Genomic DNA, 25,328 nt, shown 5'->3' with positions numbered 1-25,328 from the left:
ACTTTTTTGATGAATTCTAATGCTGGCGCAGGGCAGTGTTGTTTGGATTGGTCAAACACTACACAAGCATTAATCTAGTGTATGGTATGTCAAGCTACAGTTTGAGTAATCTTCTCCTTCTCGGTGAAAAAGTTTGTTGCATACTACTTTTGTACAGTATAGCACCCAAATATCAAATTTTAACAGTACATTCAAGGAATACCTTTTTCGTTAGTGTTTATGTATACTCAGTGAATTAGATATGAACGATTTAGGATTGACCAGAAAAACTCAGAGTATCCACTGATTAGTTGAGACATAGTTACCTGTAAAGCTCCAGGTTCATTCCCTGATCTGAGATAGCTAATCTCTGCTGAGATGGTATTGGGTGTGATAGGGTGATAAGAGGAATATAAAATTCAAAGTTTCTGGTCCTGGTTTACCTTGGCTTATCGCCAACAAATTAGCCAATGTGATAATGAGATCAGAGCTCCCAACACTGACAATGATGGTTGCTTGAGCTAGTTGCTGAAGGGAACCTCTGGAACTGTATCCTGTATTTCATGTATTTGAGACAGCAGTGCAAGAATGAACTATCCAAAATGTTACAGTTTATCATATTTGCAATAAGTACGGTGGTTCACTCAGTCAAGTTTTTCATCATGTTTTATTGATCATAGTTACAATATTTATCATGGTACATCACATGGTCAAACTTCACTGTAATAACATGATAAATTTTTGTTTCATTCCATTTAAAACAGATTACCTTTGAGAACACAACTGAATATTTAACAATTGTACTTTCTTTTGAAAAAAATTTTCTTTTGAAACATTAGGTCCAAATGTTCACTCCCAACTTCGTGATTATATTAATGGCCTACTGGCCACGGGGGCATCACCTTTGGAGTTCCAGATGTAGTACTCAGAAGAAAGTAGTTCCCTGGCTAGGAAAACAAAAGAAAATACTCAAGTCGACAGCTAACTATTTTAATTGAGTTTTGAGCTCAGGGATAACACACATAAGATCACACACTGATTATAAATTTTTTTGATGACAGTAATTGGTACTCCATAGAAATACAGCACTATAAAAAAAGCTAGCAATTAATGAAGTTATAATGAATTGGTAGGTTAATTATGTGTCAGACGTATTCCACTTAGATATGAAGGTGTTCCCTCAGTGACTAACTCAAAAGACCCAGCAATAGACGACTGAAAGTTAACTGTCTCACTGTCCTTTTGGCCAGGAGCTGGTACATGATACTAAGATATGATTAGATAGCTCAAACAACAGTGGTATGACAATGCTGATTTTGAGCTGTCTTGAATGAGAAACCTGAAACAGATGCATTCAAAATTCAGCCTTGGGTCAACCATGTTGTGTGATAGCCGCATACTATCTACCTGGCAGTTCTATTCAACTGAAAGGTCAAAGGCCTCTGGTCTTCGTATTAAATACAATCTTGATTGAAAACTCTTTCACCTCAGTTGCATCCATGCAAAAACTATACTGAACACCGCACACATACATGACCTACAATTTGAAGGTGACTGTAATGTCCACTTGCAAATCTGCTGCAAATCAATCTCTTCAATTCTGCGTCAAAGGAAGTTGACCTATTCTTGAATGTTGCTGAAACAAAACTCATATCAACCAGATCAGTTAATATTCCACTGTTCATCTATGTGAAGCGGTGTCTTTGGGATATGTTGAGCACTTAATATACTTTGGAAGCTACTTTTCTCAAAAGGCCAACATTGATGAGGAGCTCCAATGCTGGATCAGCTACACCAGCTTAGCTTTTTACAAACTATGGCAGTGAACGTTGATAAGAAAGACGTCCTCATGTTAACAGAATTCAGAGTGTACAGATTAGTTTACCTAATCACACATCTGTAGTTCAGTAAGACCGGAAATGTGTATCAGTGACACATAATGTGTGCCAGAGAAAGTCTAACCAATAATATCTATGACACATATCCAGGTTCAATAAGAGAAAGGTTAAACAAATGCTCGTGTCCTTCTTGAAGCCAGCTCTATAAGTGTTCAGCCAAAACTCCTGCTTTCCCAATTTCAATGGACTGGACACTCTGTTTAAATAGAGCCATAGAGTCTCACAGGACAGAAACAGGCTTTCAGCCCAATTCATCTATGCAGACCAGGTCTCCTAAACTGAACCAGTCCCATTTGCCTGCACTTGGCCCATATCCCTCTACCCCTTTCCTATCCATGCCCCTGTCCTTTTAAATGTTGTAATTGTACTCCTCTATCACTTCGTCTGGCAGCTCGTTCCATATACGCACACCCTCTGTGTGAAAAAGTTGTCCCTTCAGTCCCTTTTAAATCTTTCCCCTCTCATCTTAAATCAATGCTCTCTAGTTTTAGACTCCCTTACTCTGGGGAAAAGACCTCAGCTGTTCACCTTATCTCGGTCCCTCATGATTTTACAAATTTATAAATTACAAGGTCATCCCTCAGCCTCCTACGCTCTCAGGAAAAAAACATCCCAGCCGATCTAACCTCTCCTTATGACTCAAACCCTCCAGTCTTGGTAACAGATTGTGACATATTATAGTTTAAAATGTTGGTAAAGTACTCACAGAGCAGTATGCAGTGGTGTTGACTTAAAGAGATTATGTTAAATTGCAGCTGTAATCAGTAATGGAAGGGGCTCTGCTGATTCTCTGGATGCTTACTGTATTATGATTATGTTCCTTGTTCAATGCCATGTTTGATCATTTGCATTTTTTATGCCCTGATCTTATAACCTAAGCCCCACTAGCACCTATCCTCATCAAGTGGTTCCCATCTTGTACGCATATCACTCCATGCCGAAGTGTACCCACAGTATGCAATAAAAACTTATATGAATGGTTGAATAGCATCTCTCCAGCCAGGTTCTGTTTCCTCAGCTCTCAAGTAAGCAAAGAAAATATTTCAAAGACATTCTAAGGTACTTACTATGTTTTAATCAACCTGTTCAGAGATGTTATTGCACACCTCTGGAGCATGTGGGACTTGAACCCAGGCCTCCCAGTCCATGGGTAGGGACACTACCACTGTAACACAAGAGGCTCCCCACTTGAGGTGCTTACTACTAAACATCCAAAATTGAGACAACCTGTCCATTAAGTTGAATCACTTCTGAGTCACAACAACTTCACAACGATGCAGAGCTCTGGCAGAGAAGGAAAGAAAAGGAAGCCAAATCTGCTCTCTAGATCCCACTACTTTGTGGGACGCCCTGCCCCATGTGTCCAAATATCTGTGGTTGAGAATAGGCTTGCTCAGATACAAAAACCTTGGCGGAAATTTGTAATCCTGTGTAAACCATTCTCAATTCAATGGACAGTCAAGAATAATGAGTATGATACAAGGGCAGTAACAAAGCCAATAAGTTTACAAACTGGGAGTGGAATAGTAAAGATCAGTATTGCTGCCTACCTTAACAATTAAATCTGGTAACTTTTTTGAGCTGAATTGGGCAATTGCAGGTGACATACCAGAACAACATGATGAGGCAAATCTTCACCTCACTGTACTAGAGTGTACTGCTTTTAGCTACGTATCAGGCAAGACTGACCCCTGCAGGAAAAAATCCATTGTGGCTAGCATACAATTAAAATTATTCATAGTTCAAACAGTAGAATAAAAAGTAGAACCTTACATGTGATGATTCTGGGTTTTGCTGATGAATACACTTGTACAGAATGCTGGTCCACATAACAACCCGTCAATGTATAATCTGGTATTCGAAAGTAAAGCTGGAGAGACAAAATAGAATCAAGAAAATGAAAAATTAACAAATAGCTTCAGAGCAAAATGATTTAGTTGTCATTGAAAACTTCTGAAAACTTTCCACTTCCTTTCTAACTATTGTCAACTGCCACAGTAAATTTCTTCTTGGGTTAACTGAAGTCTAAGCACCTTTGTAAGTTAGATATCAACAAATCAGCTGTTCAACAGATCCAGTGTACCAAACTAACTTCAGGATAAGAGAGTTATCTCTTGCTTAAGTTACATGTCTTTTCATATTATTGTTGCAAAGTACGAAGGATTTAAGTTACTGCCACCTGCTAAAAAAAAGCATGAATTACATTTTAGTATCATATTCTAGAATGAGTTTTTTAAACCATCATTAGATTTCCACTAATAAAATTATATTTTGTCTTCTCATCCTAAGCCAAAGTTAACCGTCACAACCAATGTGCCACACCAAGTTTCCAAGGAGAAATGGAATGGCACTTTTAACCAAGCCTTTTTCATAAAGCTGTATCTTGTGCTCTGCACTGAACAAATGTAAAAGATACATACAAAATTCATATGAAGAACTATTATTATACAGAAATAAATCTGTATTTCCCAGGATAAAACAATGTGTTAGCTCATTACTCTGTTCAAAGAATCCTTTCTCCATCAAAGTCTGTGTAGTTATGCTCTGCTTAATTACAGGTTTACTTTGAACTCAATACGACATTTAAAGTGCTTATTTTACAATTTGATCTTGTCAAATTATTTTCTTTTAAGGTTTTTGAAAGTTAAGCAATCACTGTTAAATATTTGAAACAATCTTATAAAACTATTATTTCTTACTGTAAATTAACTCACTTTGACATCCTTTCACATCTTATGAGAGACTAATTTATGTTGTCCAACATTGTGCAAAACGAAGGAGGGAAACAACAATAAACTAAATTGGTCAAAACCAGAGATAACAGAACTATTGACCCTAAGTATTTATCTCTGTTACAGACATACCCCTATTCAAATGATCACCTAATAAATAATGTATGAAGCTACATCAGTCTACAAAATGTGGATAATTACATTTTGTGTATTTTGGAAAATAGCAATAACTAGCCAGAACTTACAACAATCAATATTTATAAGGAAATTAAACTACATTCACTGGTTGGCATTAAGACCATAAGATATAAGAACAGAATTAGGTCATTATCCTGCCTTTTTCCCATAACTCTTGATCCCCTTACTGATCAAGAACCTGTCTCTGTCTTAAAGGCACTCAATGACTTGGCCTTCACAGCCTTCTGCAGCAGTGAATTCCACAGATTCAGCATTCTCTGGCTGAAGAAATTCCTCCTCATCTCAGTTCTAAAGGGTCGTCCCTTCATTCTGAGGCTGTGTCCTTGGGTCCTAGTCTTTCTTATTAGTGGAAATATCTTCTCCACATCCACTCTATCCTGGCCTCTCAGTGTTCTGTAAGTTTCAATCAGATCCTGTTTTATTCTTATAAACTCCATAAAGCTACAGACCCAGAGTCCTTAACCACTCTTCATTCCCGGGACCATTCTTGTAAACGTCTTCTGCACTTCCTCCAATGCCAGCACATCCTTCTGTCGGTATGGGGTCAAAAACTGCTCACAATATTCCAAATGTGGTCTGGCCAGAGCCTTATATAGCCTTAGCAATATATCCGTTCTCTTGTGATTCTAGCCCTCTCGAAATGAATACTAACATTGCATTTGCCTTCCTAACTGCCAACGGAACCTGCATGCTAACCTTATGAGAATCCTGAACTAGGACTCCTAAATCCCTTTATGCTTCAGGTTATCAAAGCCTTCCCCATTTAGAAAACAGTTTACACCTCTATTCATTCTACCAAAGTACATTACCTCACACTTTCACATTTGTATTCCATCTGCCACTTGTTTGTCCACTTTCTTAGCCTGTCAAAGTCCTTCTGGAGCCTCCCCGCTCCCTCAACATCACCTACCCGTCCACCTACCTTTGAGTCATCTGCAAACTTAGGAACAATGCGCTCATTCCATTGTCCAGATTGTCAATTTATAAAGGTAATAGTTGTTGTCCCAACATTGACCACTACCCCCCATCCAGTCACTGCCATCCTGAAATTCTGATTATTATTTTAAAAAATAGTTTTGATAATCTAGCTACTAGCAGTATTTGGTTTACTTATGATCAAAGTTTAAACTGAACATTATTTTCCTTAAATTCAGGAGTAATCCGAAGTTGGCAGCATGTCATTATTTAAAATCAAAGGGATTCATACACTTTTAATTAGTAGATGTAGGAGTAGTTTTGAGTATTTACAGCACAGAATTATTTAAAGTGGAGTTGCAGTCACCAGCTGCACTAACAGACTGTAATAGGTAGTTGATTTGTCTAATAGTTACGGCAATTTTTTTCCTACCATGGATCTTTCCATTTTCACTGTTTTAAAAATTATGAATTTATCAATGAAACACGCTGTTAATTAAGAAGGGCACCCTGCAAACAGTGCTACATTTCAAGATTTTTTTCACAATCTAAAACAGTTTAAATGTATACATTTTAAGATTTCATTTCTTCAAATGACAGACTGAGATAATTACCTTTAAAAGTAAATCCTAATCTACTTACCTTAACATATGCAGTAAGACCAGTGCAAAATGGATCTGTTAGCTGCACTGAATGGTTTGCTACACCAAATGCAGGGAACATTACAATACCAGTTAAAGATACCTCCAAAGATTTAGGGAATTTCTGACCTAAAAATGGGATAAAGTAAACAGTATTTGAAACATACTCATAATAATGAATGCGTTAAATATTTTCTAATATTTGATATTACAGAAAGTATTCTTACTAATTCACCAAAATAATTGATTCCCAAAATTAACTTTCATTGTAACAGGATCTATTTGCCTTCAAAAGTACTAAGACAACAATACTTTAGAACTTTGCAGTAACTTTACAGCTCAACAAACAGCAAACCAGCTTCAACTTCCCAAAACTTGCAGTTCCATGCTGAATTTTAAACCCATTTAATCAATGTGAAATCTCTGGTTGGTGAATACGTAGATTAACCTCATATTATTAGTAACCTTTATTAATCACACATTAGAAATACGAAAGAAACTAGTCAAATTATAAGAGACAACAAGGTGCAGGGCTGGATGAACACAGCAGGCCATCATAGGAGCAGAGAGGCTGACGTTTCGGGCCTAGACCCTTCATCAGAAAAGCAAATTATAAGTCTGCAATCAGATAAATCATTGTGAACTTTTTTGATGGAAACTGAAACAAATTGGTTTTATTAACATTGATTTAGTATTAACGCATTCAATTACTTGGCAAGTGAATATTTTCCAACGTTACAATATAATTATTATTATTGTTGAAGCAAGAAAATAAACATAGTTGGAATTAATACATTTTTGGGTGTTCTGTGAAGACATTTGCCACTTGTATAATTTAACAGGAGGATCTAGACGTACAATTCTTTTCCTTGATTAGAAAAATAAAATATTGCCAAAATGGGCGGCATGGTAGCTCAGTGGTTAGAACTGCTGCCTCACAGCACCAGGGACCTGGGTTTGATCCCAACCTCGGGCGACTGTGTGTGTGGGGTTTGCACATTCTCTCCATGTCTGCGTGGGTTTCCTCTGGGTGCTCCAGTTTCCTCCCACAGTCTAAAGATGTGCAGGCCAGGTGGGTTGGACATGCTAAATTGCCCATAGTGTCCAGGGATGTGTAGATTAGGTGGGTTACAGGGGGATGGGTCTGGGTGGAATGCTCCGAGGTTCGGTGTGGACTTGTTGGGCCGAAGGGCCTGTTTCCACACTGTAGGGATTCTATGATCTATGATCCTGCTTGGCTATCCAGAGCGTACAACTCTATTTATGTTTGAATAATTTATCTAATTCTACTCTCACAAATAATCTCCCTCTCAGCAAGCACACATTTTGTGAATAAAAAAATGTGTAATTTAGTAGTGACATTGATGTTATTGCTAAGCAAAGCCAAATAGTTTCACATTCTATAAAGTACAAGCCAATTCAAAGTCATTAGACTACTGCAAATGAAAAGTAAGGTATCCCTAACATTTTAGTGACTTTTCTCCACTGTTAAATATTGGGCTAGATTTTCTGATAAGTGGCAATCTTGTGTAGGTTGGCACATTGCTCTTCTTTTTGGCAAAAGAAGGGAGCATTTCTGACAGGAGATTCTCATCAGACATCCCTCAGGAAATGTGGAGCCCTAATTCCATCCTGACAGTCCTCCTCTTGGTGTGAGGGTTGAAGATTTGGGGGGTAGGGGAGGGCATGGAATGAGCGCTGATGGGTTAGGAGAGGGCATTTTGTGGGCAATTTCTTCAGAGATTAATACGATAGGGTCCCCATGCCCACATTCCATCTATGCTCTAATTACGACTGTCTGGCCATTTGAAAATCTGACCATTGAGTGAAAAAAACACAATTAAATGCATCTTATTTTTGGGCACAAATGTATGTTGTGTATTACATGATTAGAGAAAGGACTTTTTCTTTATTACTAAAGTTGAAATTGCAGTAATCAAATTGTAATGATTTTCCTAATCTGTTACTTTACCAAAGGTATTTTGTTTCATGAATCAAATTTAAGTGAAATGGAACAGTAAATGAACTAACCAATGACCCAGACCAGCAAGCTTTTCTCCCGTGACACCTCCAGTTGCCCATGGCTCACCTTACACTCAGTGTGTATTATTGGACCCCTGTTACGAAAGAGAGAAATTTGCATAATGAAGCACATTTTGAAAGACTTCTAATTCATACCTGCTTTTTTATTTCAAAGGATTTAAAATTTTATCTTTCTTCAGGAATAAAATGTTCAAACTTAAGACCAAATATGGCATTAATTAAATCAGAGAGAAATAAGCCAACACATAAACTTCATATAACTAAGCAAAATAAAGCCAAGTATATTAATCCTCTATAATCAACTGCTATGAATTTATTTGATCTCTGTTGACCTTCAAATGATTTTACACTGAAGCTGATTGGGGCAGTGGCACATTATTATGCTGCTTTCTGCAATCCAAATAAGATAAATAATATTCCATCTTTTGATAACAGCTGCAATATATTGTTTATGAAAAGGTGATGATATAGCATGTTACTTTTGAATCACAAAACTTAAAATCTTTATGAAGTGGAATTTTGAAATCTTGTCTCAAAAAAACATTTAAAGCAATATTGACATAAATAAGAACGGTCACCTTCAGAGAAATTTTGTTAGACTGAGGTCCTATTTGGTTTTCAATGCATGTCCAAGTGGAACTACATTTTCTGATCTTTTCACTTCTGCGACTATTCCATAGCAACTACCAGAACATTTGATTATTTTTCATGTGAAAAAAATGTTCATAGACTTGATTTTGACATTAATGAAAATCATAATGTAATGTACATTGAAGATGAGAAATGCTTTCTTGACAGGTTGTGTAGGATCAATACCCATGACTAGAAGAAGGAGCCTTATACTTTGAAAAGAGCAAGAAAGAAATTTGATTACTATTGGAAAGTATGCAACAGTTAATGAACTTTTAATAGTTGTGTTTGTAGTTTTCTAAGTATTTACTTTCCATAAGACAATGGTAAAATGTATTATTGGGCCATGTAATCAGGTTTTGAATAATAAGAACAGAATGAAAGATTATTAGGATCATGCTTTGCAAAATTAAAAGCTAACATTCTTTGTGTAAAGGACAATAGATAAGATACTAACAGAATTAAAAAAAAAATCGCCACACTTGAAAAGTGGCTACAAATAATTTTGTACTAATGGAATTACTATTCATTTAAGGTGCAAAAATAATTTTTAAAACTATTTAACAGTTTGGGTGTGAGTCAATATTGCTAATGTAAACGTCATTTCCATATGTTATTCTTGTTTGCAGTGGTTCTAACTACACACTTATCAAAGTAAATCCCTTAAACAAACAGTTGAAAGAACAGTCTGTATAGCCTGTCTTTTTACATATTGAAAGGAAAATGCATAAGTTAAAAGGCATTCATCCAGAAAATGAATTCAGATGACTACGCATTGTGCAACAGATGGAATTCTGTTCCTGTGAGAATTGTATTTCAGTTACATTTTCAGAATGTGACTACAGAGCAAGTTAGATCTCTTCACCTGCAATTGAATATGCTAATGCAATAATATTTAAGTGCAAACGTCTCACTGGTAATTCATGCTTTTGCATCTGCGCCAGTCTTGCTTTTACAAAATAATACTAATCTGAGCTCCTAAATTCACATTTCACAAAATCCAATTCATTCAGAATTCCACCACCCACATATTTTCATATAAAGATCACTCAGTTTCCTATCTTATTGGAAATCAGAACAATGGGCCACAAAGTAAATGATCAAACTTGTAGACACCACATTCTTCTGGACGGTTTACCATACTGCATACAATTTGCCACTATCCATAAGTTTTTAGTTATTTGAACTAATTTTCATGAAGATACACTTAATGCAACATAGGAACGGGAGTAGTCCATTTTGCCCCTCAAGCCGATTTCACCATTGAATGAAATTATGGATAATCTACAAGTAACTTCATATATTTTCCACTTGCCTAGATGCGTGTGGCATCAACAACATACAAAAAGCTCAACACCATCCAAGACAAATCTTGCTTGGCACCCACCCACTATGTTAATCATTTGCTCCTGCCACCACTAGCCCCTAGTGGCAGCAGTGTGCCCTATGAATGAGAGGCACTGCAGCAACATGCCATATCTCCTCCAACAGCACCTTTTAAACTTGTCACCTTTACCACACAACAGGACAAGGGCAACAGACACATGGGAACAACAACTCCTGTAAACTTCTTTGTCAATCACACACCATCCTCATTTGAAACTATATTACTGCTCCTTCACTCCTCTGCATCAAAGTCTGGAACTCCCTTCCTGGCAGCACTGTGGGACCACCTATACCTAGTGGGGCTGCAATGGCTCAAGGCAGTAACTCACCTCCATCTTCTCAAGGACAATTAGTAATTAGCAACATGTTAGAGATTGCCACATCCATAAAATAATTTTAAAAAGCTTGAATCTATGTTTGGCTAATGAAAACATAATTAATAAATGTAGCATCAATTGCAGTTAACCTAAGTCAGCTCAAAATTTTTTACATCATTTGTGTAGAATTGTTGCTTAATTTGATTTCTGAAAAGTTTGGTTTCCAATTTTTAGACAATGGTTCCTAGTCCTATAATTTTCAACCAGTGAAAGTAGTGCTTTCTCTATTTACCTAATCCTACAATATCTTGAAAACATTAGCACACAAATTCTTCTGACGCTGTCATCTGTATTACCTGTTGAGAAAGGGAATATGAGCTTCACAATATTCAAATCCATTTTTGACACTTTCATGTAGTTTCAGATTAACTGTAATCTTTAAATATTGCTCCTCTTCTTTCATTTGATAGCAACCAAGAATTGGAGGGATGGGTACCTGCAAACAAACTGGTAGGTCAATAATATTTAACTATTCCCCAACCCCCTAAACTGAAATTAACTACATTGATTCAGATGACCACTTATTTGAGAAGGAATCTAATCCTTCTACTCAAATCAAATTGGAATTTTTTTTGTTAAATTGAAAGATTCTCAAAACTTCAAACAAGTAGGAGTAATATTAAAAAGGATTATTACTTGAATGGTTAAAAAGTTGCAGCATGCTGCTGTGCAGAGGGACCTGGTGTCCTTGTACATGAATCACAGAAGGTAGGTCTGCAGGTACAACAAGTAATTAGGAAGGCAAATGGAATGTTGTCCTTCATTGCTAAAGGGATTGAAATAAAAAGCAGAGAGGTTATGTTGCAGCTGTACAAGGTGCTGGTGAGGCCACACCTGGAGTACTGTGTGCAGTTTTGGTCTCCTTACTTGAGAAAGGATGGACTGGCACTGGAGGGGGTGCAAAGGAGGTTCACTAGGTTGATTCCGGAGTTGAGGGGGTTGGCTTATGAGGAGAGACTGAGTAGATTGGGATTATATTCATTGGAATTCAGAAGATTGAGGGGGGATCTTATAGAAACATATAAAATTATGAAGGGAATAGATAAGATAGAAGTAGAGAGGATGTTTCCATTGGCAGGTGAAACTAGGACAAGAGGGCATAGCCTCAAGATTAGAGGGAGCAGATTTAGGACTGAACTGAGAAGGAATTTCTTCACCCAGAGGGTTGTTAATCTATGGAATTCCTCGCCCAGTGAAGTAGTTGACGCTACTTCAGTAAACGCTTTTAAAAAACAGGTAGATTTTTTTGAACAATAAAGGAATTAAGGGATACGGTGAGAACACGGGTAAGTGGATCTGAGTCCATGAAAGGATCAGCCATGATCTTATTGAATGGCGGAGCAGGCTCGAAGGGCCAGACGGCCTACTCCTGCTCCTAGTTCTTATGTTCTAAGTCAATGAATGCAGTAAATCTTAACTAAAAATAGGATGACAATAAAAATCTTTCAGGAAAAGTTGGTACTCTCAATCATTTTGTTTTGTCTGTGTAATATATTGTGATAATCTCAATGTCTCAAAAAAAAATTGTTACTTTGATCTTCCTATGGAAAAGACATTTAGTTTATTTCAGACTTTTGACTGCCCTTATCATTGGTGAAGGTGATGTCAGTGAAGGCTAACATAAATTACATAACTGACAAATAATCATTATAAACATTAGATATGGGAGTCGTATAGTTATGAATGAATGGTTATATTTACAAATATTGATAAGAAAAATTACTTTATATTGACAAGAATATTTCACCAGCAATAAAGGTCCTAGAATTTCATATACCATAAAATGCACCATATTAATTGCATAGCACTGAAAAAAGAACCAGAACACACAGTCTACTAATCATTAAAATGTACTGCAGAAGGCTCCAATTTACAGATTGCTTTCAAAGAGTCTTTTCTTCCAGCGGTAACATATTTTGAGTAGGGACGTAAGGTTTCCAATTCTGAATTATTTAAGAAATCATCATATACAGATTGAGAAGGTAATTGTATTTCAATCACAATCTGATTTCAACAATAATGAAAAATCAAGCTTTAAGATTTGAAAAAGTCAGAACTATCTCTGACATAGTAGATGGATATAACTTAAACAACAAAATTAGAACTTCCGCACGTGTGAAGCAACTCCATTGTCCCATTTTAATGGATAGTGCCTGCAAGGAAATGGGTAATAAAGAGGATCCAGATTTGTTGCCAGTCTTCAGCTGTGTCAAGATGTGCCCATGATATCTAACAGCTTCTGGGAACCATATACATACGTTTTGATCCAAAGCTACAAACCTACACACATTATTCTGTAACAAGGATTTTTTAAGAAAAGTCAGAATAATATACACCAAAAAAATCAAAGGCAAGTAACTAATGCCAAAATATTACTTATACTGAGGGCATATGCATATTTATAATAATCTCTTTCCCCTCTCTCTCTGAAGGAAAAGTTAAAAGCGAATAAAAGATGAATTTATTTAGTGTACTCGGGATGTCCCAAAAGCACCTTCACTGTCAATGAAATACTTTTGAAGAAGTATAATCACTGTTATAATGTAGCCAACCACAGCAGCCAAATTAAACACAGTAAGACCTAGAAACAGCAAAGTGACAAATAGCTCAGTATTTTCTCATGAGCATTACCATGGCATTCTGACTTTGAAGGCAGAACGCTAACATGGAGTCGAAGTTGATACATGAGAACAACAGGAATCAAAGTTGAAACCGATAATCGAAGACAAACTAAATACAATTCAACTTCAATGAAAATGATTTAAACCAATTTTTTAATATTAAAAATACTGTAGCTGTACGAAGAAGATGTGATCAAAATTAGTACATTCTTTTTGTCTTAATTTCAATAATTACAAGATATTCTGACCTGGGAGGTGTAGTAGCAGAGTTTAAATACATCTACTGGCGGTGTGAAAGAAAATTTATACGGTCCATTAAACAGTGAATCATCCACATCATCAACACTGTTAAACGCGAGGATAGTGGAATCAATAGCACTGACACACGGATGCACAAGGATATCCTGTAGAGGAGAGCCATTGATTGGTAGATTCAGGCTTACTGTAACAGTGGGCATTATTCCTTCTAGATCGCACTAAATTGGAACAAATGCAGCAAGTTAGAATCAAAACCGTAAGAAAATCAGAATCAATAAAAGGAAGCAATCATTACTGAATACAAACAACAAGAACTTCCAAGATCTAACAAAGACACTGCATAGATAGAAAAAATACTAAGTTTAGTGCTTACAGCTTCTGAATTATTTTTCAAACATAGCTATGGTTATAAACATGGCAGTAAGTATGTTTGGCTCATTTGCTGATTTTGGTTGAGTGACAAGAAAAGAAGATTTACCTTCTCACCACTGGATCCGCCTAAGCAGTCAGTTTAGACCAGTGAGCTTGAGGACCCAGAAATTGGCAGCATCTGGTAACCTGGACAGCAGAGTTAAGGCATGTGATTCACCCAAAAATCCACCCTAGCTCTGCCTGTCAGCTCCCAATAAGCTGATTAACTGAACAACTGGATGAAGTTTCTAGTTGGAGGAGGGAGTGGTGGTGTGTTAGCTCACCCTCACACTTTGATGATTTACTACTGCACCACAAGTGCACCCTTGATAATGTCCCAACTTTGAGCTAGGAGGTTGTGGTTAAAGTCCCACATGTACCAATATCTCTGAACAGGAGGATTTGAAAATATCTGTAAGATTCATTAGAAAATTGCATCCATAGTTTTCTCACTCTAAAGCAAGATTGCCACCACAGAAGAGAATTCTCTGATGTTACAGGCATAAGTGTTGGACGAAAGTGACGGCATCAGACAAAATTATCCTGTTTCTGGGTGCCTTAGTTATGACAAAATCTCTACTAATAAGTAATGCAAATTTAATTAATGAAACTAAGCATGTAGATGTAACTCAAAACATATCCTTTCAGTTATTTAATGGTAGCTAAAGAAAAACATTTTTGAGGTTTACAGTTTCAGCAAAAGTGATTTCTGCAAATAAGTCAAAACATAAGTGCAAAACAAATCAATATCCACAAACTTCCATAGTAAAAATGCACAATGATTTTAAAATGCACAATAATTTTAAAATACAATACAGCATCCCTCGTTTTAGTTGGAAATATGTAAAGGAAACTCACCTTACATGTTACAGTTCCATACTCCTGCCATACATCAATGACATCATTCTTGTCATACTGCATAGATCTAATCTGTTCAGTGACACAGACATTAACCTGTGGTTTTCCTTTGTATATACCAGGCTTCCAAGCTGGTTGCTTTTGTAACTGTGCAGAAGATATTGGAGTCTGAGGTACAAGGCTGCCAGACAGGGTCTGCATCAATCCAAAGTCAGTGTCTGTTGGAGTCCCCAATGGACAAGCATGCATTAACATAGCAGAGATCTGCGTCAATTTGGTAGTCATTTCTGGTTCACTTCTTTGTGTCATGTTTAAAAAGGTCATTAACCCTGACAGTAGAGCAAATGCAGGAGAAATTCCACGTAGAGAAATTAGTGGTGGGCGGGGAGTCAAAGACTGTTCAACTAAAGGTAGACAAGCATAGAGGATAGCATTTTGTGTCATTACAAGGACAGGCCACAGAAAACCATCTCCAACTGCAATTTCATAAGCAGGTGTCCTATTTATTCTGCAACAGCTATCTCTGCGCTCCACAAAGTTCTTATCCAGTTCAGTCATACCGAGCTCAGTTAACAATGCATTTAGGAAGATCTTGTCTTCTGGTACCTCTGTATAGCTTTTCCCATTGAAATTTCTGGCTCTTTTTTCAACAGTTGGATATCGTCTAGAAAAAAGGCATATTATTCCTTTTGTAAATTAATCAATCCATACTATGTGTTATAATCAGTTTATTTAAAGCAGTGTCTTGTGCGCCAGATGAAATTATACAAAATGCAAATAATAGATACAATTTAATAGTTTTTTAAAATTTTTAACAGGGATCTAAGATGCAACTTTTTAATGCAGAGGTTAGTGTGTATATGGAATGAGGTTCCAGAGGAAGTGGTGGAGGTGGGTACATGAATAGCAAGAGTTTAGAGGGATATGGTCAAATGGGACTAGATTAATTTAGGATGTCTGGTTGGCATGCACAAATTGGACTGAAGGGTGTGTTTCCATGTTGTACAACTCTATGACTATTTTATAAATGCGATAAAAAGCTTGTAAATCAAATTTGATTTCTTTTTCTGTATTTATTTCCCACCCCCCCATCTGGAACACAGTAACTAACAGATTTAAAACAACACACCATGGAAAATGTCCTCTATTAGCTTGAAATGAACAGTATTGTGACTGTGTAAGCAGCAACCTTATTTAAATGTCATAAGATATTGTTTTGTGAACAGTGAACACTTACCCTGCCTTACATTTGAAAATGGTAACAATGTTTAAATTTACTTTATGAAGAACTGACAAAGGAATTTGCATTTATATATCACCTAATGGCTCCTACAAATGCACCACAACAGACCATTTCTAAAAAATGTATTCATGTTGTTAAGCTAATGTATCAACCATTTTCCACACAGCAAGATTCCCAAAACAGCAATGAGATGAAGTTTAATCAATCGCTTTTTGGTTGTTAGTTGATAAGAATTTTGGGCATGACATCCAGTTCTTTTCTGAACAGTTTTGTTCAATACTCCCTTGACATTGCCTAAGGTATCATTCAAAGTATACCAATACAACAACTCCCCAGAACTGTACTCCAGAACTTGTCACCATTATGTACTCAGAAATTATACATCTACAACATTCTGATAAAAGAGATGACAGGTGTACCATCTAAGCCAACTGCCATGTGAAGTGTTTTGGGATATCCTGAACTCAAGAAAGGTCCTGCAATAATGTAAACTATTTTCTTCTTTGCCAACTGAATCATAGATGGTACAGCACAGGGGACTATCTGGCTGACTGAATCTCTTTCAGTTAGCACCATTCCCACACTCTGTTCCACATCTCTGAAATTCTTTCTCCTTCAAGTACTGATGCAGTTACTTTTGAACATTACCACTGAATCTGTATCCACTATCCTACCAAGCAGTCCATTCCAAATCCTAACAACTCATTCCATGAAAACAAAATTCTTCAAATTGCCTTTTTTTTATTTTTAAATCTGTGCCCTTATGTCACTAAATCCTCAACCACTCAAAGGTTTTCTTTTCATTTCCTCCAATTTAAATCCTGTATCAAGTCTCTTAAGCCTTATGTGCTCTCAAAGGGCCCTCTTGTGGTACAATGGAAGTGTCCTTACCCCTGGACCGGGAAGCCCAGGTTCAAGTCCTACCTGCTCCACAGGTGTGTAACAACATCTCTGAACAGGTCGATTAGGAAAAATAGTTCAATAAAAAAAGAGAATGTGTGCCCTCAGAAGAAATAACCCAGTCTCTACACACTTTCCACATAACTGTGATCCCATATTCCTGAAACTATTCTACCATATTTCTTCTGTACCATCTCCAAAGTTATCACATCTTTCCTGAAGTTTAATGCCCACAATGGGACACAAGGCTCAAGCTTGGGTTCTGCTTGTTTATAGGTTTAGCATAACTTTCTAGCTTTTCTGTTCTACGCATCTATTTAAGCTAAGGATCACATTTGCTTTATGAACTTGTTCATCCATTCAAAGTTCAGCACTTTGTTCACCATTCTGCCAACTTCAAATATGAACTCCGTTTAGAATTCCATCAGGTGGCATACATATTTTTCCACACTATTCCAATCAAATTCTCAACAACTCAGACTTCCCTACTTTGAACATCATCTGTCACACGCTCATCCATTCCCCGGTCAATAATCTCTTGAAATCTGTTACTTTCTTGCTTCGGGTTAACAATTGTTCTAAGTTTCGTGCTATTTGAAAATTTCTGAAGTGTCCTCTATTCCCACGTCCAAGCCCGTAATGCATATCAAAAACAGCAGCGACCCTAGTAGTAATCTTGAGGAACTTCTCTCTAGAATCGAAATAAAAACAGCTATTAACTACAACATTTTCTGATCTTCAGCAGACATTGTATTTTTGCTGCTACTTCCCCTTTTATCACATGGGCTTCAAAATAGTTAACAAATACCTTTTTAAAAACTATGTACTAAAGCTCAACTGTACTGTTCAGTATTATAAGCCTACACTTACATTTTAACCACCTTAAACAAATAGAACAGCATACAATGCTAAAGTTCTATTTTAAGTTACTGAAATACAAGTTTATCAGGAATAGCTTCATTATAAAAAGTATATACTGGGTCAAAGTCTATTCTAGAATATTTGTAATTTACTACTAATGATATCATCTCCAACTTCTTTACACTTGAAATAGTAAGTATGTTGAATTGCACAATAAGAACAAATATTGTACTGTTATTACTAATTACAGTATATGTATATAATGGAAAAAAAAGACTCCCATTATCCAAACTGATCTGTCATGTGAAATGTGATTTTTCAATACTTTCACCGTTTGCGTAACTTGTAGACATTACTAAGTGGGTCATATCAAAAAAAACCCGGAAGAACTGCGGACGCTGTAAATCGGGAACAAAAACAGAAGTTGCTGGAAGAGCTCAGCAGGTCCGGCACCATCTGTGAAGAAAAAAATCAGAGTTAACGTTTCGGGTTCGGTGACCCTTCTTCAGAACGGTTAGGTCAGGAAGCTGCCAGAGGCACTCAGTACTCTAGTCATTGCTTGAGATGAAAAATCAGTGGTTAAGAAAATTCAACTAAAGTAAAACTATTTCCTGATTGGGATGCAAAATGCAACTTTCCCAGTTCCGCTTCCCCCGAGAAAATTAACATATACCCAATACTTGTTACTATTTTATCGGTGCACGACATATTTGCTTACTTGAGCAAGATAGTATGCTAAAGCAAGTTATTATATAATAATTATAAAATAATATTTGTGACTTTTGCTGCTGAGGAGTGAGTATTAGACAGAAGGGCATATCTTTTGGATCATTTGCAGTTTCAAATCGTTACCTTGACATTTTCACGGATGTTGCTCCCTTTTCGAGCCCCAGCAACCAAATCGCACGAACACTCATTTTTACCAAAACCTACACAGATTCCTGTTAAAGAAGAATAGACTGTTCCGTGGTGATCCTGACAATTTTCCACCGGGAACCCGAACCCATTAACACCTTGCAACAACAGGACCAAACAAACAGCGCCTGCGCGCTGATAACCCGCGGGGTCAGAGGGCAGCGCCTGGCTGCGCAGAAACTGCGGTTTTGGGGCTTATCTGCGCAGTTTCCGGTGGTAGGAGGATGGCGGAGGTATCGGTTGTATAGTTGAGGGAGCGGCCGACGGCATAAGCCCAACGCCCCTGGATTTCCATCACAACTCAGCAGTATCGTCCTCTGGCCCGCTCTTGAATTCTTGCTCATTATGTAGGCAGCTGGGCTGGCCCATAGCGAGCGGCTCCTGCTTTCGGACGGAATGGCTGCTACAGCGGAACTTTTCGAGGTGGGTTCCCGGCACCGACTGCTGCGGTCGGGCTGTGCTCGCTGACCCTTTGTCAATGCTCGCTCCGTGTCTGGCTGAGCTTGGGCCTCCGTGTGCTCGGTAGTTTGGGAACATGGCTGACTGTCCAGATGTGTTAGGCACGAAGATGGGTTTAATTGATTGCTGTCATTGCAAGAATGTAATGTTCTAGTTGTTGCAGTGTACAGTATTCAATGAGATGGCAAAGGACCATGCCATTCATTATACTATGGTCAATTCAACAAAGTCCGTTGTCACTATTGAGTCGCGGAAGATGTTATTCGATCCATCACGCCTAAACGAGCTCAGTTAAGATTACCTTACCTGCATCTATTCAATTCGTTTAAAATGTTATGCTTCTGTACAGTGATTAATAGTTTGACTGTTACTTCTAATAATAGGCAATGAAAGTGCATCCTTTTGACTTTTTTAGATGGTCTTGAATCTTGGTCCTGTTCACCACAATAATGAAAAATATTATTGTACTTTTAATTTCCAATAATTTTGATCATTCTGTGCAGTCCTTTTTATTCTAATGAAAAGCTTAATTTTAAATTCTTTCCTTTATAACTGTAACATCTGACTTCCAGAACTGTAGGCAGTACTCTAGGAGAATGAACAGTTTAGGCCTGTGCTCTCTCGAGATTAGAAGGATGATAGGTGATCTACACAAACAAAGTTGCTGGAATATGTGTCGCCGGACCCGAAACCTTAACTCTGTTTTCTCCTCCACAGATGCTGCCAGACCTGCTGAGCTTTTCCAGCAACTTTGTTTTTGCTCCTGATTTACAGCATCCGCAGTTCTTTTGGTTTTTATTTGATAGGTGATCTAGTTGAGGTCTATGAATGTGTGGAATTCACTACCCCAGAGTGCATTGGATGCAGGGACGCAGTACATTTAAGGAGATAAACAAATATTAATTAGTAGGTTGAAGAATTAGAGGGAGTCAGCAGGAAAATGGAGTTGAGGCCGAGGTGAGATCAGTCACGATTATATTAAATGGTGAAGCTGGCCCGAGGGGCTGCCTACTGCTGTGCCTAGTCCTTATGTTCCAATGCCACATGGACTGCAGTGGTTGAAGAAAATGGCTCGTCACCACTTTCTCAACATCAATTAGGGATGGGTAACAAATGCTGACCTAGCCAGCAATGCCCAGCTCCTGAAACTTTTAACCAATACAGTCCTGCTGTCTTAGAAACGAAACTTAACGTGCTCCCATTTTGTTGCCTTTTTCTTTGCAAGTTTTGCTGTTTTTTCTCTCTCTTTTTTTGGGTAATTGCTATTCACCCTTCTGGAAGCATCGATTGTTTTTTTTTATATGTAATATTGACCATCCCTTTGGCCTCATGTCTTCTATTTGGAGTACTGTGTATAGTTCTGGTCACCCTGTTATTGGAAGGATATTATTAAATTGGAGAGGGTTCAGAAAATATGTACCAGGGTGTCGCTGGGATTGGAGGGTTTGAGTTATAAGGAAAGGCTGAATAAGCTGGGATTTTACTCACCTGGAGTGTGGGGGATTGAGGGGTGACCTTACAGAAATTTAGAAAACTCTCAAAGGTCGCAGATAAGGTGAATATCAAAGGTCTTTTCCCGAGGGTGGGGGTGTTCAAAACTATGGGGCATTTTTTTTAAGGTGAGAGGAGAAAGATTTAAAAGGGGTCTGATGGGAAACTTCTTCACACAGAGGATGGTGCGTATACAGAATAAACTGCTAGAGGTACAGTTGCAACATTTAAAAGACATTTGGATTGGTTCATGATTAGGAAAGGTTTAGAGGGATATGTGCCAAACACAGGCAAATGGGACTACTTTAATTTGAGAAACCTGATTGGCGTCGACGATTCGACTGAAGCATCTGTTTCCGTGCTCTATGATTCTGTTCTTTCACCCTTTGTTCTTTTCCCAATGCTCCCTGTTTCCCAAGAAGTTCCCATTTAAAAGATTTGTTAAAACCATTATATTTTAAGCCATTTACCATCCTGATGGATGTGAACAGTCCAAAATTTTAAAACTGTTTCCTTCTGATGCTGCCTGACCTCGATTATTTCTAGCACTTCTAGTTGTGCCTTGACTGTCTAAATCTAGTTTATATTTAAGGCTCATCTTTGAATCTCATGTAATATTGTAGGATTCGACTTCCCTTCTCAACTTCAGATATGCTGAGCCATGTTAGACTGTTTTCCTTGGCACCATACTTGTTAACTTGGAACTGCGTTGTGTTGTCTTTGCACCTGCTAGTTGGAAACAAATATTTTACTATTTAAAACATTGCTAAATATGTAGCTGACATAATATAATGCTAGACTATCCGCTCAAATATTTCAAAAATAATTTCTTTACATATCCATGTATATTATTGTTACTACGTTGTTCAAGAATTAGCCTTAATGAAAAGGCAAATTCTGTTCGAATGCTTTTTTCTGGCTGTATTTAATATCTGAGATCTCAGGAATCTAAATTATGGCCATGTGTTTAAAACAGTTGACTTGTATACGATGCTTTCATGGAATGAAATATTAATTTTGAGGAGCATTATACACTTAACATTCAAAGTAATTGTAATTACATTGACCGTTAAGGAGGTTACTGATGAGTTAGATCACCATGTGCAGCAGTGATATGACTAATGTGAAGTGTCAGGAGCACCAAAACAAAAGACAGCAGTCTTAGATTTTTTTTTCAATGTACTTGCCTATCTAATTGAGAAGAACAAAAAACACTTTGTTACTGAATGGATATGTCTTCACCAACTTACTTAAGGAATGCAACTTTAAAATAATCATTCCCTTTTAATAGTTACACTAGTTTCCACACTTTTTAAATTTCTGCTTAGAACCCTATCTATTTCAACCTCCAGCTAAAAAATTTGCCTGGAAAAATTAAGTGCTGGTAGAAAATGTCAAAATTAATCAAGTATACAACTTGTTGCGTTTCTGAAATGTAAGCTTTGGTGGTACATGTTCAGATGAATATGTGGCTGAAGAGATGTCGCCATGGGAGGGGTGTTGTTGCCCAGATTCCTGGGGCATTGGGATTGGTTCTGGAGTAGGTGGGACCAGTACAAACTGGACAGGTTGCACCTGGCCAAGACCGTAACTGATGTTCTAGGAGAGTATTTGCTCATGGTTGGGGAGGGTTTAAACAAAAATGGCAGGGGGTGAGAACCTATACAGGGAAACAGTAGAGAGAGAAATGAGGGCCTATAATTTTCTGTTTTCTCTCTAGCTCTTTTTTTTTCAAATAGTGGGATTTCCGTAGCTACCTGCCAGTCCATAGGAACTGTTCCAGAGTCCATAGAATCTTGAAAAGAAGATCACCTATTTCTAGGGCCTTGAGTACTCTGCAATATGAATTGTCAGGCCCTGGAGATTTGTCAGCCTTTTAATCCATCAGTTTTCGCAACACGATTTCCAAGCTAATATTGATTTCCTTCAGTTTCTCACTCTTGCGCTTGCTTTTGCTCTCTCTTTCAGCCCTCTGTTCCCCAGCGCGTTTGGGATATTATTTCTATCCTTTGGGAAGATAAAGCCAAAATATGTATTTAATTGTTCTGAAGAAGGGATATTGGACTTGAAATGTTAACTGTTTTCTCTCGACAGATGCTGTCAGACCTGCTGAGCTGCTTCAGCAATTTCTGCTTTTTTTTAATGTATTTAATTGGTCTACCTTTCTTTGTTCTCCATTATAACCACCCCTGTTTCTGATTGTAAGTGTTCTATAATTGTCTTCACTCACTTTCTCTTCACATACCTGTAGAAGCTTTCACAATCAGTTTGTGTTCCCTACAAGCTGACTTTTATACTGTATTTTTCCTCTCTTAACCAACTGCTTTATCTTCCTTTGTTAAAATCTAAATTGCTCCCAGTCCTAAGGTCTGCTGCAGTTTCTGGCAAATTTGTATGCCCCTTCCTTGGATCTAATGCTATCCCTAATTTTGCTTGTTAGCCATGGTCACGTCACCTTTTCCAATTTAATTTTGTACCAGACAGGAATGAACAACTGCTAATAGTTTGCCATTAGCTGTCCACTATTATTGCTTTAAGTAATGTTCCCAAATTGATCACAGCTAGATCATGCATCAAACGATCACAGGTTCTTCTATTTACATTCAGGGCCCTAGTGTCAGTATTAACTATGTCACACTCTATCATATTATGGTCACTTTTCCCCCGAGAGGCCTCACCCAGCTAGATTGCCAATTATTTCTCATTCACTACACAATACCTAATTTAGGATGGCCTGTCTTCCAGTTGGTTTATCAATGTACTGATTCAGAAAACCATCTTTCGCACATTCCCGGTCACAGGGTGCTTCACTCGTACATCCATCAGTATTAAACATAGAACTGTACAGCACAGAAACGGGCCCTTTGGCCCTTGACATTGTGCCGAACATGATGCCAAATTAAACTGATCCTTTCTGCCTACCCTTGGTCCATATCCCTCCATTCCTTGCATATTTGTGCGCTTATCTAAAAGTCCCTTAAATGCCCCTATTGTATCTGTCTCCACCACTACCCCTGGCAGCATATTCCAGACTCCTACCACTCTCACTGTTTAAAGAAAAACTTGTCCCTCACATCTCCTTTGAACTCCCCCCACCCTTGCCTAAATTCATGTCGCCCTAGTTTTGGACATTTCATCTCTGGGGAAGAAGATCCTGATCATCAACCATATCTATGCATGTCATTATTTTATAGACGTCTATCAAGTCTCCCCTCAGTCTTTGCTGCTGCAGAGAAAACAACAGCAGATTTTCTAGCCTCTCCTTATTACTCATACCCTCTAATCCAGGTATGAACCTCTTCTGCACCCTTTCCAAAGCTTCCACATCCTTTCTGTAATGTGGCAACCAGAATTGAATGCAATACTCTAAGTGAGGCCTAACCAAAATCTTGTAAAGCTGCAACATGACATCCTCACTCATACTCAATGCCCTGACCAATAAAGGCAAGCATGCCACATGCCTTTTTTTTATCACCCAGGCTATTTGAGTGGCCACTTGCAGGGACCAATGGACTAGAATCTCAAGATCCCTCTGTACGTCAATGCTGTTCAGGGTCCTGCCATTAACTGTATACTTTTCCTTAACATTTGATCTCCGAAAGTGCAGCACCTTACATTCGCCCGGATTAAACTCCATCTGCCATTTCTGCACTCATCTGCAACTGATCTATATCCTGCTATATCCTTTGACAACCTTCTGTACTATCCACAACTCCACTGACCTTCGTATCACCTGCAAACTTACTAAACCACCCATCTACACTTTCATCCAAGTCATTTATATATATCACAAACAGCAGAGGTCTCAGTATGGATCCTTGGAAGAGAAACCTGGAAAAGAAATAAGCTATGATTGGATGAAGATGGCTGAGTGGACCAAATTTATTATTTTTTTGTGGGGAGTTGAGACAAGGGAAGAGATCGGGAGTGAAGTGGAGCGTGTGAAAGGGCCAGGGCCAGTTGGAGTCTGCGAGTGGGCTGGGGTGCTTGCAGGGAGATTGTAAGGGGGATGGGGTGTTTTAAAATTGTCAACAAAAACATTCAGTTACCGTGAAGGTCTTGGCTGTCGCTTGAGGAGTGGTGACCTCCGGTTAAAAACCACCACTAGTTGTATCTTTCTCTAATGAGTGAGCAGCCCTATGGGCTAGTAAGACTATGGCAAATTTACCTTTACTTGCGAATGAATGTGGATTCTCTAATTTGTAGCTGTGTGTTCAGGAGCTAATATCTCCAGAAAAATGCAGTAGGTGTATTTATAATGAACAAGGTGTAAAATGGTAAATTTAGATCTGAAATTGAGATCAGAGAAGCTTTGAATGGGGTAGTAACTAATTGGTTAAAATCTTCCAGCTTTGTGCATGTGATGGACAGGCATTTGATGTAACTCATCTGTGGCAAGTGTTTTTAAAGTGAAGGCTTTTTGGTGTGGAAGTGTCAGGTTTTTATTGCTTATGTCTGCATTCTTGTGCCAATTTAAATACTGTGGTGCTGAGGAAATTGATGTTTTCCATG

The 25,328-nt window shown here is 37.9% G+C and overlaps 2 protein-coding genes across 3 annotated transcripts in view; one reads left to right on the top strand and one right to left on the bottom strand.

Moving 5' to 3' along the window:
* Window positions 1–627: 627 nt before the first annotated feature.
* ap5m1 (adaptor related protein complex 5 subunit mu 1) lies at window positions 628–19,010 on the bottom strand. 2 transcript variants are annotated; one of them, XM_020527885.2, is made up of 8 exons: window positions 18,804–19,010; window positions 14,948–15,611; window positions 13,669–13,896; window positions 11,096–11,235; window positions 8,395–8,480; window positions 6,365–6,492; window positions 3,651–3,747; window positions 628–926 (listed from the first exon to the last, which is right to left on the bottom strand). In XM_020527885.2, exons 1-8 carry the CDS (start codon window positions 18,866–18,868, stop codon window positions 847–849), a joined length of 1,488 nt encoding a protein of 495 aa, XP_020383474.1. In that variant the 5' UTR covers window positions 18,869–19,010; the 3' UTR covers window positions 628–846. The 2 variants fall into 2 exon arrangements, with proteins under 2 accessions (XP_020383474.1, XP_048455737.1); XM_048599780.1 differs by lacking the exon at window positions 18,804–19,010 and adding an exon at window positions 17,580–17,914.
* A 35-nt stretch (window positions 19,011–19,045) lies between these two features.
* exoc5 (exocyst complex component 5) overlaps window positions 19,046–25,328 on the top strand; it is a 67,434-nt gene continuing 61,151 nt past the window's right edge. The window contains exon 1 of the mRNA XM_048600116.1: window positions 19,046–19,289. Within this exon, the coding sequence (XP_048456073.1) occupies window positions 19,263–19,289 (27 nt within the window). The 5' untranslated portion in view covers window positions 19,046–19,262. The remainder of the gene's footprint in view (window positions 19,290–25,328) is intronic.

Source organism: Rhincodon typus, chromosome 8 (assembly GCF_021869965.1).
Source record: "Rhincodon typus isolate 14 chromosome 8, sRhiTyp1.1, whole genome shotgun sequence".
NCBI lineage: Eukaryota > Metazoa > Chordata > Chondrichthyes > Orectolobiformes > Rhincodontidae > Rhincodon > Rhincodon typus.
The sequence above is the reverse complement of the archived record's forward strand: the minus strand, read 5'-3'. Positions and strand labels throughout refer to the sequence as shown.